This window comes from Manis javanica, chromosome 3, assembly GCF_040802235.1.
Source record: "Manis javanica isolate MJ-LG chromosome 3, MJ_LKY, whole genome shotgun sequence".
Classification (NCBI taxonomy): Eukaryota; Metazoa; Chordata; class Mammalia; order Pholidota; family Manidae; genus Manis; species Manis javanica.
Window position 1 is genome coordinate 170,078,142 of NC_133158.1, and position 13,052 is coordinate 170,091,193.

At 43.6% G+C, this 13,052-nt stretch overlaps 1 protein-coding gene across 2 annotated transcripts in view; it reads right to left on the bottom strand.

The window, feature by feature from the left end:
- Positions 1 to 13,052, bottom strand: part of DZIP1L (DAZ interacting zinc finger protein 1 like) — a 44,645-nt gene that overhangs the window by 27,898 nt on the left and 3,695 nt on the right. The window contains exons 2-5 of one of the 2 annotated variants that reach the window (XM_073232363.1): positions 11,062 to 11,643; positions 9,316 to 9,400; positions 6,502 to 6,626; positions 5,670 to 5,831 (exon numbers count right to left, since the gene is read on the bottom strand). In XM_073232363.1, coding sequence (XP_073088464.1) covers positions 5,670 to 5,831; positions 6,502 to 6,626; positions 9,316 to 9,400; positions 11,062 to 11,562 — 873 coding nt within the window. In that variant the 5' untranslated portion in view covers positions 11,563 to 11,643. Of the gene's footprint in view, positions 1 to 1,230; positions 2,807 to 3,986; positions 5,832 to 6,501; positions 6,636 to 9,315; positions 9,401 to 11,061; positions 11,644 to 13,052 lie in introns of those variants that run through there. The other variant, XR_012129524.1, reaches the window with a different exon arrangement.

Consider the following 13,052-nt stretch of genomic DNA (forward strand, 5'->3'; position numbering starts at 1 on the left):
GCGTGACCTGAAGGGAAAGGCACAGAAAGTGGGTCAAAGAGAAGATGCCTTGCCACCCACCTATGGTTATATTTTCAAATACATCCCTACCACACACAGTAACAAAAGCAAATATATCCATTTCTATAAGATACTAAACTCATAAGCCCTATCAAAGCTTTAAAGAACTCCATGTCCCTAAATTAACTTGGGTGTCATTCTTGCTAATCTTTAATTGTTCTCCAGTACTGCTAAAGCAATATTGGGCCCAAATGTTAACCGTTTATACCCCTTGAATGTTTTCATACAGTCAACTGCTCAGATGTATGCACAACTCTCAGCTTCTGATAAGCCTGTCACTTCTGTCTTCACACTACTGCTTAGGACACACCAGAGGGCTGGCTTTCTTGGCACTACAAACCTTCACGGTATTTTCCCTTCAACTAGGCAGTCCTTTGAAAGCTGGATTTGCCCTGTATCCAATCGAAAGTTCTTCCTTCAGTCAGGTAACTGAGTCAAAGGAAGCTCTCAGTATCATGGGGAAAGTTTTGAGGAGAAATAGTTTCAAAATGTATGGAACTCTCATTGTCCCCCACTGACATGAAGGGGAACCTTTTCTTGTGTTTTGAAATGTACTAGGTTACAGTGTTATTCACAGCACTGTAAACAGAATCTTACGTTTTCCCCTCAGAATTTAAAAAAAATGTAACAAAATAATTATCCAACTGTAGTGAGAATTTCTTAGCTAGTCTGGTTCCTATGCTTTAATAGAAGTAAAAAAATGAAGTGTCAGCTGAGAGGAGATGGGGGAGACACACAAAAACACAACATAAGCAATCCTCTAGTGGGAAAGACAACAATAGTAATAGTACATGAGATGCTCCAGTTGTGATTCGAGTTAAAAGGAAGCCATGGATGGTAAGAATTATGTCGTCTATGAAACTCAGAATCTCCTAAGCAAAAGTAACCCTGGTTTCTGAACAACTCCAAATTTGAATACCATTTATCCAATGTCTAGTCAGCTAGCACTGTGTGGGAGTCAGGAAAGGTTTAGATGAGCTCAGGAATGATGGGTATGGAGCTGGAGTCTGACGTCCGTATGGTGCTGCATCCTGCCATCCACAAGGCATCCTTTTCCATGTTAGGGGAACATGTAGGATGGGAGGGCTTGGGTCACTAGTATCGTGCCCGCTTCCTGTGGGTCGAGTCGACGCGATCACAGGAGACCTGGTTTGGTTTCAATCAGCTTTAATTTCTTCTCACAGGCGGTGTTACAGAAAGATTGCAGTTTGCACGCAGGCAAGTATGAGTTAGAGCTCTTTTAGTTTCTAATTTCATTCCTCTCATCTCTGCAGGCTGGCTCACTAGCTTCTAGTTCTGCTGGCTTCTCTTTTTTCCTACTACTAACTACCGCTATATATATGTTTCCTAGACCAATCAAAGGGGAGAGCATGCGTGACCTTTAACTCTATTGGCGACAGGGCGGAAATCATGCAGTGTGTACGAGCACGGAACTACTTATAAGGTCTGGGAGGGGGATTCTCCTACTTGGCAGAGCGGATGCATGGGATATGCCATTACTGGATGTGAGCGCCATCTTAGAAGGGCTGGGGTCCGACTTCGGCCGCAGCTCGGACCTCTACATCTCCCCCTTTTCTCTTAAACAAAAATGAAAAGAGGTGGGGTTTAAAGGGACTCTGCCTGTCTTAGGTTGTCAGAGGTCCTTTTGCATTCTTACCCATCATTGGGTGACAGACATCTAATGGTCTGCTCCCTGTCTTAGGTCGATATGCATGGCCTTTGATTTTACCCGTCACTGACTACGAGTCCAGCATCTCCAACCATTTTCTGGGGGAGGCACCCTCTTCTATGGCGGCCATGGCCTGAAGCAACACTCTCTTGTCACGCTGCTGCATGAGCTGCATCGAGCATATCGTTCTGCCAAGCAGGAGGAGCCCCAAAACCATCAGTATTCCTAGGGTTGCTGATCCCGACCAGGCCTTTACTAAATTAAATGCTGTATTAGCTAACTCTGCTATAGTTATAGTCTGTACTACATTGGAGCTAACATTCATTATTTCTAGCCTTAGCTGTGTGGTAAGTTCTTCAAGCTCACTAGACCAATTTGTAGCTAATAGTTGTCCTAAGTGTCTAGACAGGTTGGCTGCTTGGGAAGGGTTATTAAAGGGGATGGTAGAAATGCAAAGTCCGGTATAGGAATGGATGCACCCGAGGTGCCAGGTTAGTGCTAATAAGTCTGTTTGTTCTTTCAACAAGTCCACTCGTTGGTTCACTAGGATGATGCCATTCTTCAAGTGTGTGTTCTGCGTCAGGGCTGTCTCAGTGTCCTTTGACAGACTATTCAATATCTCTGCTGCAGGGATGGAGATAGTCAGGGCTGCAGTGGCTGTGGCTGAGGCGGCTACTAAAGCTGCTACTGCAATAGCGATGGCTTGCTGAAACTCCAAAGTCTCTCCGATACCTAAGTAGTACCGGGATGTTTGCTTCTTGCTCCCTCACTGGCATAGGGATGTATGTTGGAACACGCATTACCAGCATTATTGGGTACTTGTCCATGTCCCATCATTCTGTTAGGAAGCATTTACTCTGGTTGCAGTGGAGTTTTCCGTCTGAGACGCTCTCGTTGGTAATGAGAGGGAGTGGTACTGGCCATGCTTTCACCATTCCCCATAATTCCCTTGTCTCCGCCATGGTTTGCGATGTGATTCCCGCCAGGATCAGGATCAGCGCGGCTCCGTTCTCTGACTTCATGGCTCTCGAGCTTGCGTGTCAGCCGTTCAGGTACCCATATGGGGTTTTTCTGGTCCTGTGGAAAAACACAGAGCCTCAGGTCCAGATACATCTTTCCATAGGATTTTTGGTAAATCTTTTAGCTGATTCTGCTGTGTATGGCGTTCGGCGGCATTGCGGCCATTTTTGTCCAATATTAAGAAATTTTTTATGAATAAGATTTAGTTTGTCTTTTGTGGATCTGAAGTCTTTCCCTATTCCCCCTTTTTGTTTATATAATGCATTCTTGAGGGTGAGGTGTGTGCGTTCCACCATACCCTGTCCTTGAGGGTTGTAGGGGATTCCTGTGGTGTGGGTGATATTCAGTGTTTTTAAGAAGTTGAGGAATGGTTTGGATGTATATGCTGGCCCATTCTCAGTTTTTAATTGTTTGGGTTTTCCCCAGGCTGAGAATGCCTGGAGGCAGTGAGAGATGACATCTCTAGATTTTTCTCCTGTATGGCAAGAGGCAAAAATGATGCCTGAACAGGTGTCTACAGACACATGGACATATTTCATCTTTCCAAATTCTGGGATATGAGTGACATCCATTTGCCAAATGTGGTTGGGGAGTAATACCTTTGGAGTAACTCCTTCTGTGACAGGGGGTAGAAGTGTTACACACCATTTGCAACTGACTACTATGGCCTCTTGCTTGGTCTCTAGTGATGTGATATTTCAATAATTGCTTCTCTACAACTAGGTTTGTTCTCTTTTACGCAGCTCTTAACCAGGCCCCATATGGGAAGCATCCCAGCCGGGAGCGATTCCATCTGATCTGCTTTGCGCAGATCATCGCCTAGCCTTTCCCACAAAGGGGTAGTGATTTTTCCTTCATCTAGGAACCACTGAGCATGTCTCTCTACTGTGTGGAGGAAGACTCTTGCGATTTTTGCTTTTAATGGGGTCCCATTTGCTCTCAGGAGCGCCCCTAAAGGCTCCTCTGCTCTGAGTCTAGACACTTCAGATCCCATTTTTTACAGGGAGATTGGTAAATTTTTAAGTGGGTAAGGGGTATTCTTGTCACTACCCTGCGAACTTTTATTGCATCCGTCGCTATCCCGCGAACTTTCACCAGTGTCCTTTCATTCCATACATGACAATAAACAGTACAACAAAGAACACTTTGACAATCAGAAAAGACAGGAACACCCACCACAGCTGCTCACTCTGACCTTTTCTAACCCTACTTTCGTTTTGCTTGTTGGTCCACTCACCCTCCTCCTCTCCGGCGGCTTCTCTGGCGATCTTTCCGAATGGAGTCCACTGAAACCGTTGCAGGGCAAAAAGCTCTACGTCATCCGCAGTCGCCAGTTCTGCCGGATGGTTGTGTCTCACGAAGAAAGCTCTGACTTACGCACGGAGCTCGGAGAGGTTCCCGGGTTTTGGCACCAGCTATCGCGCCCACTTCCCATGGGTCGAGTCGACACGATCACAGGAGACCTGGTTCGGTTTCAATCAGCTTTAATTTCTTCTCACAGGTGGTGTTACAGAAAGATTGCAGCTTGCACGCAGGCAAGTATGAGTTAGAGCTCTTTTAGTTTCTCCCTAATTTCATTCCTCTCGTCTCTGCAGGCTGGCTCGCTAGCTTCTGGTTCTGCTGGCTTCTCTTTTTTCCTACTACTAACTACCTCTATATATATGTTTCCTAGACCAATCAAAGGTGAGAGCATGCGTGACCTTTAACTCTATTGGCGACAGGGCGGAAATCATGCAGTGTGCACGAGCACGGAACTACTTATAAGGTCTGGGAAGAGGATTCTCCTACTCGGCAGAGCGGATGCGTGGGATGTGCCATTACCGGATGTGAGCGCCATCTTAGAAGGGCTGGGGTCCGCTCTCTGCCGCGACCTCTACAACTAGAGATCACACACAGACACGCACATGTACCTCATTTCAACCCCATCACCTTCCCTCCTTGGCTTTCCACCTCAGACTAAGATGGCGGTTCACCCAGACTCCAAGCATATCCTAGGACAATCCCCATCTGGAACAGTTGTCTAGGTGTTTCTTTAGGCAGAACATGGAATGACTATGAGAAACACCATTAGTTCATTTTCAAAAACAAGAAAAGATTCTCCTTGACTTGAGGAAGACCACTAAAAGCTGAATACATTCAGAAAATATTTCTACTCAAAACTTTTTCCCTAATACAGTTTTAGTCACACAGGTTTATATGCCTGAATAAACTTGGTAATATACCCAGAAGAGCAGGGGCTTTCAAGTTGCAATGACTGGGTCCAAATCCCAGTTCGTAATATCTGTGTGACTGTGGGCAACTTATATGGCCTTGGTGTCTTCACCAGTAAAGGAGGAATGATGTGAGCTTAAGAAAAAAGAAACTTTGAAAAATAAATTAATAAACTAATGATGTACCTGCTTTGAGAATGTTTGGTTGTTTGGTTGTTGTGGGGATTAAAAGTTACTATATACAAAGCACACTGCATAGGGGCTGGAAAACAGTAAATACAAACAGTAAAAGTTAGTTCTTACTTGTGGCTGGCACGAAGCCTGTGCCCAGCGAATGTTTCTTGGGAGAAAAATGCATTCACTTAAAGTTTGCCTCATTTATTGTCCAGTGATGAAAGCCCTTCGTAAACTAAGGGTGATATCTAGGGAGTTCTTATTATGTAACAGAGGATATTAAGTGTTGTCTATGTGCTAATTTAACCATTTGGCAACCTCTGTTACAAGAAAGAAATGGAAGCACAGAAAGGTTACACAGTCTGTATGTGAAAGTACAGGGATGCGATCCCAGGCATGGCCTTGGGTATCTGGCTTCACAGTGTATTAGGCCCAAATGGCAGATGAAATAAAACTAGTACAAACTAAAAAATGAATTTTGAGAACAAATAAGATTTTCAACAAAACAACTTTGAAAAGCCTTTTAAATCAGGTACCTCTTCTAACATATAAGTTTCGTTGGCAACACTTTTAAGTTCATCCCACAGGAATTTTTTTTGTTTGTCTGTTTCCCCATATAGATTGACCAGCTCTTTTTCTTTCCATTCATCAAACAGCTTCTCAGCTTGTATTTCTCTCTGACGAGTGCTCTCTGCTTCCTACAAAGTAAAGCAAGAATAATAGAATCATTAATTCCATATTATGGCAAATATGTACTGAAAACGGCCAGGGACCGTTCCCCATGCAAGTCAGTATGGAGACCTAAAGACCATTTGTCCCATTGTTTGCACTTGGAGTGGGACAAATATTATCTGAACTTAAAGTCCCATGAGGATCATGTCTTTTCTCTTTATATTTCTCACAGTGGCTGACACAGTTGGTGTGCAATACATGCATCTTGAGGGAATGAATCATGAATGAATAACTCAAAGAATGAGTGAGGATATTTATGTATCTTCATTCTACAAATAGGTGCTGAGTACCTCCTTAGGGCGGATTCTGGAGCTTTACCCAGTCTTTGTCCTCAAAAAGCTAATTACCAGCATCATGAAAGAAGTTACAATTCAGGTGCAGACCCCCTCAGAGGGGGTGAAGAACACAGGAACGGCACTGCTCTACTCTGCTTTTGGCCATACGGGTCTGGCCAACACTGGACTTTTCCTTTCTGACTGCCTAAAATCATTTGCCCCTTCCAGGAAGCCGCTGTCCGAGCTCCGACCCCGGGCCCTGGAAGCCAGCGGGAACCCCGGCCCGGTGGGATGCACGTGCTTCACGGGCCGTGGGCTTGGTCCCGGACGGAGTCTCCCTGACTGTGCTTCTCCTGCCCACCTGGAGCTGCCGCTGCCTCTCAGCGTCCCTCCGGGCCTCCAGCTCCCCTTGGGTCCACTTCAGCTTGGCCCGCAGCTCTTCTAACTCCTTCTCCACTAGCTGTTTTTCCTCATTTTTCTGTTTTTCTGCCGTATCTATGCAAAGAGAGGGTGACCGCTTTAACAAAGTCAATCAAGTGTAGCTCCGCACCAAGGCAGTCACACCTCAATCTGGGAGCAGCTTCACCACTTACACTGTACACTGACCTTGGGCAAGCGATGTAACCTCCCTGACCCTCAGTTTCCCCGCCCTGGAAAATGGAGATAATAATAGCACCTAACTCAGAGGGTTGTTCTGAGGCTGAAATGTGATCATGCAAAGCGTTAGCACAGTGCCTGGCATGACAGCTCAATAAATGTGAACTATCATTATCATCTAAAGACCTATTTTGACAGAATTGACAGATGGAAATGTGAATGCAAAATTAGTAGGCTAACACAAGCAGAACACCCAATAGCAGGCACGCACTGATTGTTAATACAAAGGCCTTATCTATGTATCCCAACAGCAATCAGAGAGGAATTTAGAGTAATGGAAATCATTGTAGTTCACTTTTTCCAATGTTAGTATGGTTTAAATGTGTGGTTTTAAATTTCAATGCCAAAAGGCACCATGCATGATGAAGAAACCTTTTAGCTAAGGTTGCTTTAAGTATACACATTAAATATTTTAAGACTGAAGAAGAAAGAATTATAAAAGAACATTCCAACTAAACCACATACTAATAAACCAAGAATTATAGGTTAGTGAAAAAAATCAAAGATTGTACAATTGTACTTGAACATTTGTCACTTTTTAAAGTACATGTAGTGATTACTAGATAGAGGGCATTGTTATTAAAACTCTAAGACTTTCTTTGAAAACAGACGTGGCTTTTCTCAGATTGGACTTTTTTGAAACAATTTTTACTTGCAGTAGAAATTAATTTGGGTTAATAAAGTGATTTGAGGTTAGTATGGAATAGAACAGCAGGGTTATTGGAGCCTGAGCATAGAAAAGTCATGAGCATTAATGTAGCAAAAGGTGCCTTAAGAACATATTTTCCTCTCCTTATAGCACTTCACATTAACGAAATAGTAAGGAATATGAACAAAGATTTGTATACAGGAATGTTTATTATTATGTGATTTATAATAGGTTACTATACATTTTTTAGTAAATCATATGACTTATGGAATAATTCAGCTGTGAAATAAATTATGATAGCTATATGGTGGGATACTATTCAGCCATTAAAAATCATGTTTTCAAGGATGATTTAATAACATTGGAAAACATGATGTATTCTTATTTGAAAATCAGCAATAGTCAAAACTCCACATTATACGGTTATACCTATATCTATACATACATACAGAAAAATAATGGCAGGAAATGAACCAAAATATTAACTGCAGGTGATAATGTCCATAATTTTTTATTTTCTCTTTTCTACCTTCCTGTACTTAAGTTTTATCAAAGGCCTACTTTTTTTTCCAATTTTTATATTGTGGTAAAAGACATAGAATATAAAATTTACCATCTGAGCTACTTTTAAATATACAGTTCACTGGCATTAATACCTTGATAATGTTGTGCATCCATCACCACCATCCATCTCCATAACTCCCTGCATCTTATAAAACAGAAACTCCACCCATGAAACAAGGGCTCCCCATTTCCCCTATGCCCAGCCCCTGGGAACCACAATTCTACTTTCTGTGCCTATGAATTTGATTACTCTAGGTATCAAATGTAGGGGAACTCATATATTTGCCTTTCTGTGGCTGACTTATTTCACTTAGCATAATATCCTCAAAGTCCATCTATGTTATAGCATATTGCAGAATTTCCTTTCTCTTTAAGGCTGAACAATATTTGCTTTTTAAAATGTTTTTACTACATTTTATTTATCCATTCATCTGTCAATGGACATTTGGGTTGCTTCCACATCTTAGCCACTTTGTATAACACTGCCATGAACAGGAGTGTACAAACATCTCTTCAAAGACATGTGTTTTTATCAGAAAAAGTTATTTAAGAAATAGAAAATCCATTTTTCTTTAGTAACTCCAATTCAGAACCAAGAAGCAGTAGATATATAATAAATGCGTAGCAACTAGGCAAATACATGGTAGTATCTTAAAACTCTGTCCTTAAGAAAAGTTTTATTGAATGAGCCTATCATATTTATATTTTCATATCTATATTTATTTTAATGTTATAAGAGCCTTTTTTTACTGTTCAGTAAAATTTTTACCTCAAAGTGTGGATACAAAGCATATAAATCTCTTTATGGGAAAACATACAGCATTGCTGCTCATTTTGTAAACTGAAATATTAAAATTAAAGTGACTAAGTCATACTACACTTACATACATAAAAATAATCAAAGAACTGGTCTGACTGCTCATTAACCCCATTTAAGTTCATTCCTAGTTAGCATCAGAGAATTAGCAGATTTACAAAAGGCTGGAGGGTAAGAGCTTTTCACAGTCGCTCCATCTGACTGCCCCATTCACAGTGAAGGCCGCTGAGGCCCAGTGGGAAAGGCACTCATCGTGGTCAGATAATAGAAAAGGACAAAGCTACAACTCAGACCTACCTATGTGGCTCACAGCCTTTTGTCTCTACACACATGGTCAGAAACCCTCCCAGCCCTGTGGAGGGTTGGATCACCTCATTTTCAACTGGACGATGAGGTTCTGAATGAAGCTTTTGTGGTATATATGCCTCCCACCCACTGAGTGCCAGGCCAGGCCCTTCCCCCATCCCAGGAGGGCCACCGGGACTCACTGCCTTCTGCCGTGCCCTCATGCCTACGCTGGATGTGGCCCTGGAGATAGGCGGCATTCGTGAATGTCTTGTCACACAGGTGGCACTGTGCAGAAGGGAAGCAGTAGAGAAGGGCAGGATTAGGTCACTGGAGTCGGCTGGAGAGTCTTCCTATATAAAAATTCCAGTTTCTCTGGGACCCCTGGGCTTCTTTAGAAATGGAGTTTGATTTCCTTAGTAAGGCAGTGATATCAACCTAAACTGTATATTCTGAGCTTTAAAACACAACCAGTGCCCTGAGGAACTGTGAACACTGACAAGTCATTTGATGATACTAAGGAATTTTTGTTAGTTTTTCAGAGTATGATTATGGTATTATGCTTATGTTGAAAGGTGAGAGTCCTTGCCTTTAGAGATACATACTGAAATATTTCCAAATAAAATCACATTGCTGATGCACTTTAAGTAATTCAAATGTGGAGAAAGTGAGTAGGGGAACAATCGCTTCAACATGAACCCAGCCAAACAACAAGAGACAAGGAGAAATGCTGGCTGGGCTGCTGAGACCTGAGGAGGCCCACCATCATGCTGGCCTTGAGTCTGGAAGAATGAGATGTGCGCATTGCAGTGGCCCAATCTACTATCAGACGGACAGGAATTTTTTGAGAGTGGAACCCACACTAAGGAACAATCGCCAAGAGCTGCAGGGAGAGAAACTAGATTCTGGTGCCATCACTGGTTCCTGGGGCAAGCCATACCTGAGTCCCACAATAACCTTGGATTTTCCCATTAAAATAACCAACAAATTCCTTATTGGCCTAAACCAGGTTAGATTGCTATTTTATTGTTTACTACTGATAGGGTTCTGACCCTTTTTATCATAATTAACATATCAATTACCTTTCAATCTATTGACATTGTATCATATGATTCGTTCTGTCCCACCCACTCCCAAACCGAATTTCCTGAAAACTCAAACCAGCATGACTTGCTCCTACATGGAACAAGTAGGAACACGGATGGTTCCTGGCACAGATCCTGGCCACCATGACAATTTATTAAAGGGTAAGTGTCCCCAGTCCACATTTTCCATGGGGAGAGATGCAAATGCTCAAATGCCACCCTGAGTTATGAACTGTCACTTGGTTGAATGAAGTTACTTTTCCAGAATGGGCCTGGTTCTTCCAGTCCCTTGCTATACACTGATTACACACACACATACACATACACACCTTTACACATCACACTCTACATACACACAAACTCTTCATACATATACACACCCTCCATAAATACACACACCATACACCCTCATTCATTCACACATACACACCATAAATATATTTTTATACGCACACAAGCGCAAGTTACCCATCACACACACCTACCATGCACAGATGTACATTCCAAACATGCACATATACACATTAGACAAACATATTCACACCATTCATAAACACATTCCCTCCATATGTTCACACATGCACACACTGGTCAGGCACCCTCTACATAAACATGTGCACATGCAGCATTCATACACACGCACCACATATAGTCTCCCTACATACATATGCACACACATTCTAGAACCCGATGAGACACCCTCAGGCCCTCTGGTCTGGAGCAGCATCTCTAAAATCTGTTCCTAACCCCAGTGAGAATGACCCACAGTGGCCTTGGGGCCCAGAGTGGATGTGCTGCTGCCTAGGAGGCCTGGTGGCCGAGCCCAGGGCTCTTCCCTCTCCTCACCCTGCAGAGATTCCTCACTGGGTGGAAGCTGTAGGCGCCTGACTGCAGAAGCAGTTGCTGCAAGGTGCCGATCAACTTGTGACGCTGATAGCTCTCCTGCCACACGCCCTTGAGCTCATCAGCCTGGCAGGCCAGCTCCTGCTGGCCATGTGTCTGCTGCTCCAGGCTGGCCTGCAACCGTGCCTCCAGCTGGACCACACTGGCACTCAGGCAGTCCTGGCAGTGCAGCAGGTACTCAATGATGAGCTGTGTCAAGCACAGAACCTTGAGCAGTACAGGGTCCACAGGCTGCCCACAGCGGCTGCGCACCTCCCAGTCCAAGTTGCAGAAGGTGACACCATTGAGGAGCTCCTGCAGGATGGCCACGTCCACCTCCCGTGCCACACAGTCCACATCCAGGGCGCTAATGCACCTCCAGTCTATGCTTTCACAGTGAGGCTGGAACTTACAGGTAGGGAAGGTAAAATTCCCAAAGACAGAGCCACTGAGGCCCTCGGCAGTGGTCATGAAGGACTGCATGGGCGGGGGAAGCCCTGGGCTGACCACCGGGGGTGGGTGCCCCCAAGGTCACGGCAGCAGGCAAAGGAGCTGAGAGAGGGCCTGGAAAATGTGAAGAGAGTCCAAGTTAGGCAAGATGCATGTGGCTGGCCAGCAAGAGACTAAGTGGGTGAAGTGAGGCATCTGTGCCACAGCCTGCTATGCATGGAAGGTGCTGACATGGCCACAGCTGTGGAAAGCAAGAGTGTGGGCTTCCCGGTCACACACATGTGGATTCCCATCCTCAGCCTTGGGCAAGACCCTTCCCAGTTCTAAGCCTCCTGGGTATAATTGGGATCATGGGACCCACTTCGCAGGCTTATGGTTAAGAATGAGGCAGGTGAAGTACCCAGTCTAGTGCCTGGCACATAGTAGGTCCTCAGTCTACTATAAGAATGCCTGCAAGAGGTCTTTGTTGTGGAGAGCTGTGAAACGTATGCATGGGCCTTTCTGTAACACCGCATTATCTCAGAACAAAGTCCGTAACTTGTCATGGGAGGCAGAGCCACCTAATGTCCATCGCACCTCACCCTCTCTGCCTATAATTACAAAATTATAGTGGAACAGGGGTGGGCTATGTGTCCCAGCTTCCCTGATAGCCACGATCCTAGGATTATGCTCTCTGTAGTGGGATGTGGGTGAAATAATGTCCACCACTGCCAAGGTTGATTTCACTCATATGTGGAGTATAAGAGCAAAGGAAAACTGAAGGAACAAAACAGCAGCAGAATCACAGAACCCACAAATGGACTAATAGTTACCAAAGGAAAAGGGACTGGGGAGGATGGGTGGGAAGGGAGGGTCAAGTGTGGGGAAAAAGAAAGGGGGCATTACAATTTGCATGTATAGTGTGTGGGGGTCAAGAGGAGGGCTGTGCAACACAGAGCAGACAAGTAGTGATTTTACAGCATCTTACTATGCTGATGGACAGTAACTGTGAAGGGGTATGTGGGGGAGACTTGGTGAAGGGGGAATCCTAGTAAACATAATATTCTTCATGTAATTGTAGATTAATGATACCAAAATTAAAAAATTAAAAAAAAAAAAGAGAGAGAGCGGCCGTGTCTCTGCGCACAGATAGTGCTCAGCCAATCAAGGTCTCTTCTTCAAACCTAATGGCTTAGAAAAGAGCTTCAGTTTGTCATCAAAAGACTCAGATTCTACTCTCTACTCTCTTAGTGGACATAAAAACTATTTTCTCTCTTTGGAGAGTGATTTGACAATAGCAGCAAGAATGTAAAATGAAATATTCCACTACCAAGAATTACAATTTATCCTACAGATAAACTTATGCAAGTGTGTAAAGGTGTTTGTGCAAAAATTATCATTGTAACAATGTTTGTAATAGCAGAGTACAAGAAAAAGTACAAGAAAGCAAAATTTAAAGCACAATACGGGATACAAATGGTATCTCTATACAAGGAAATACTACACAGCTATTGATAAAAATAAGGCAGCTTTTCATGTACTGA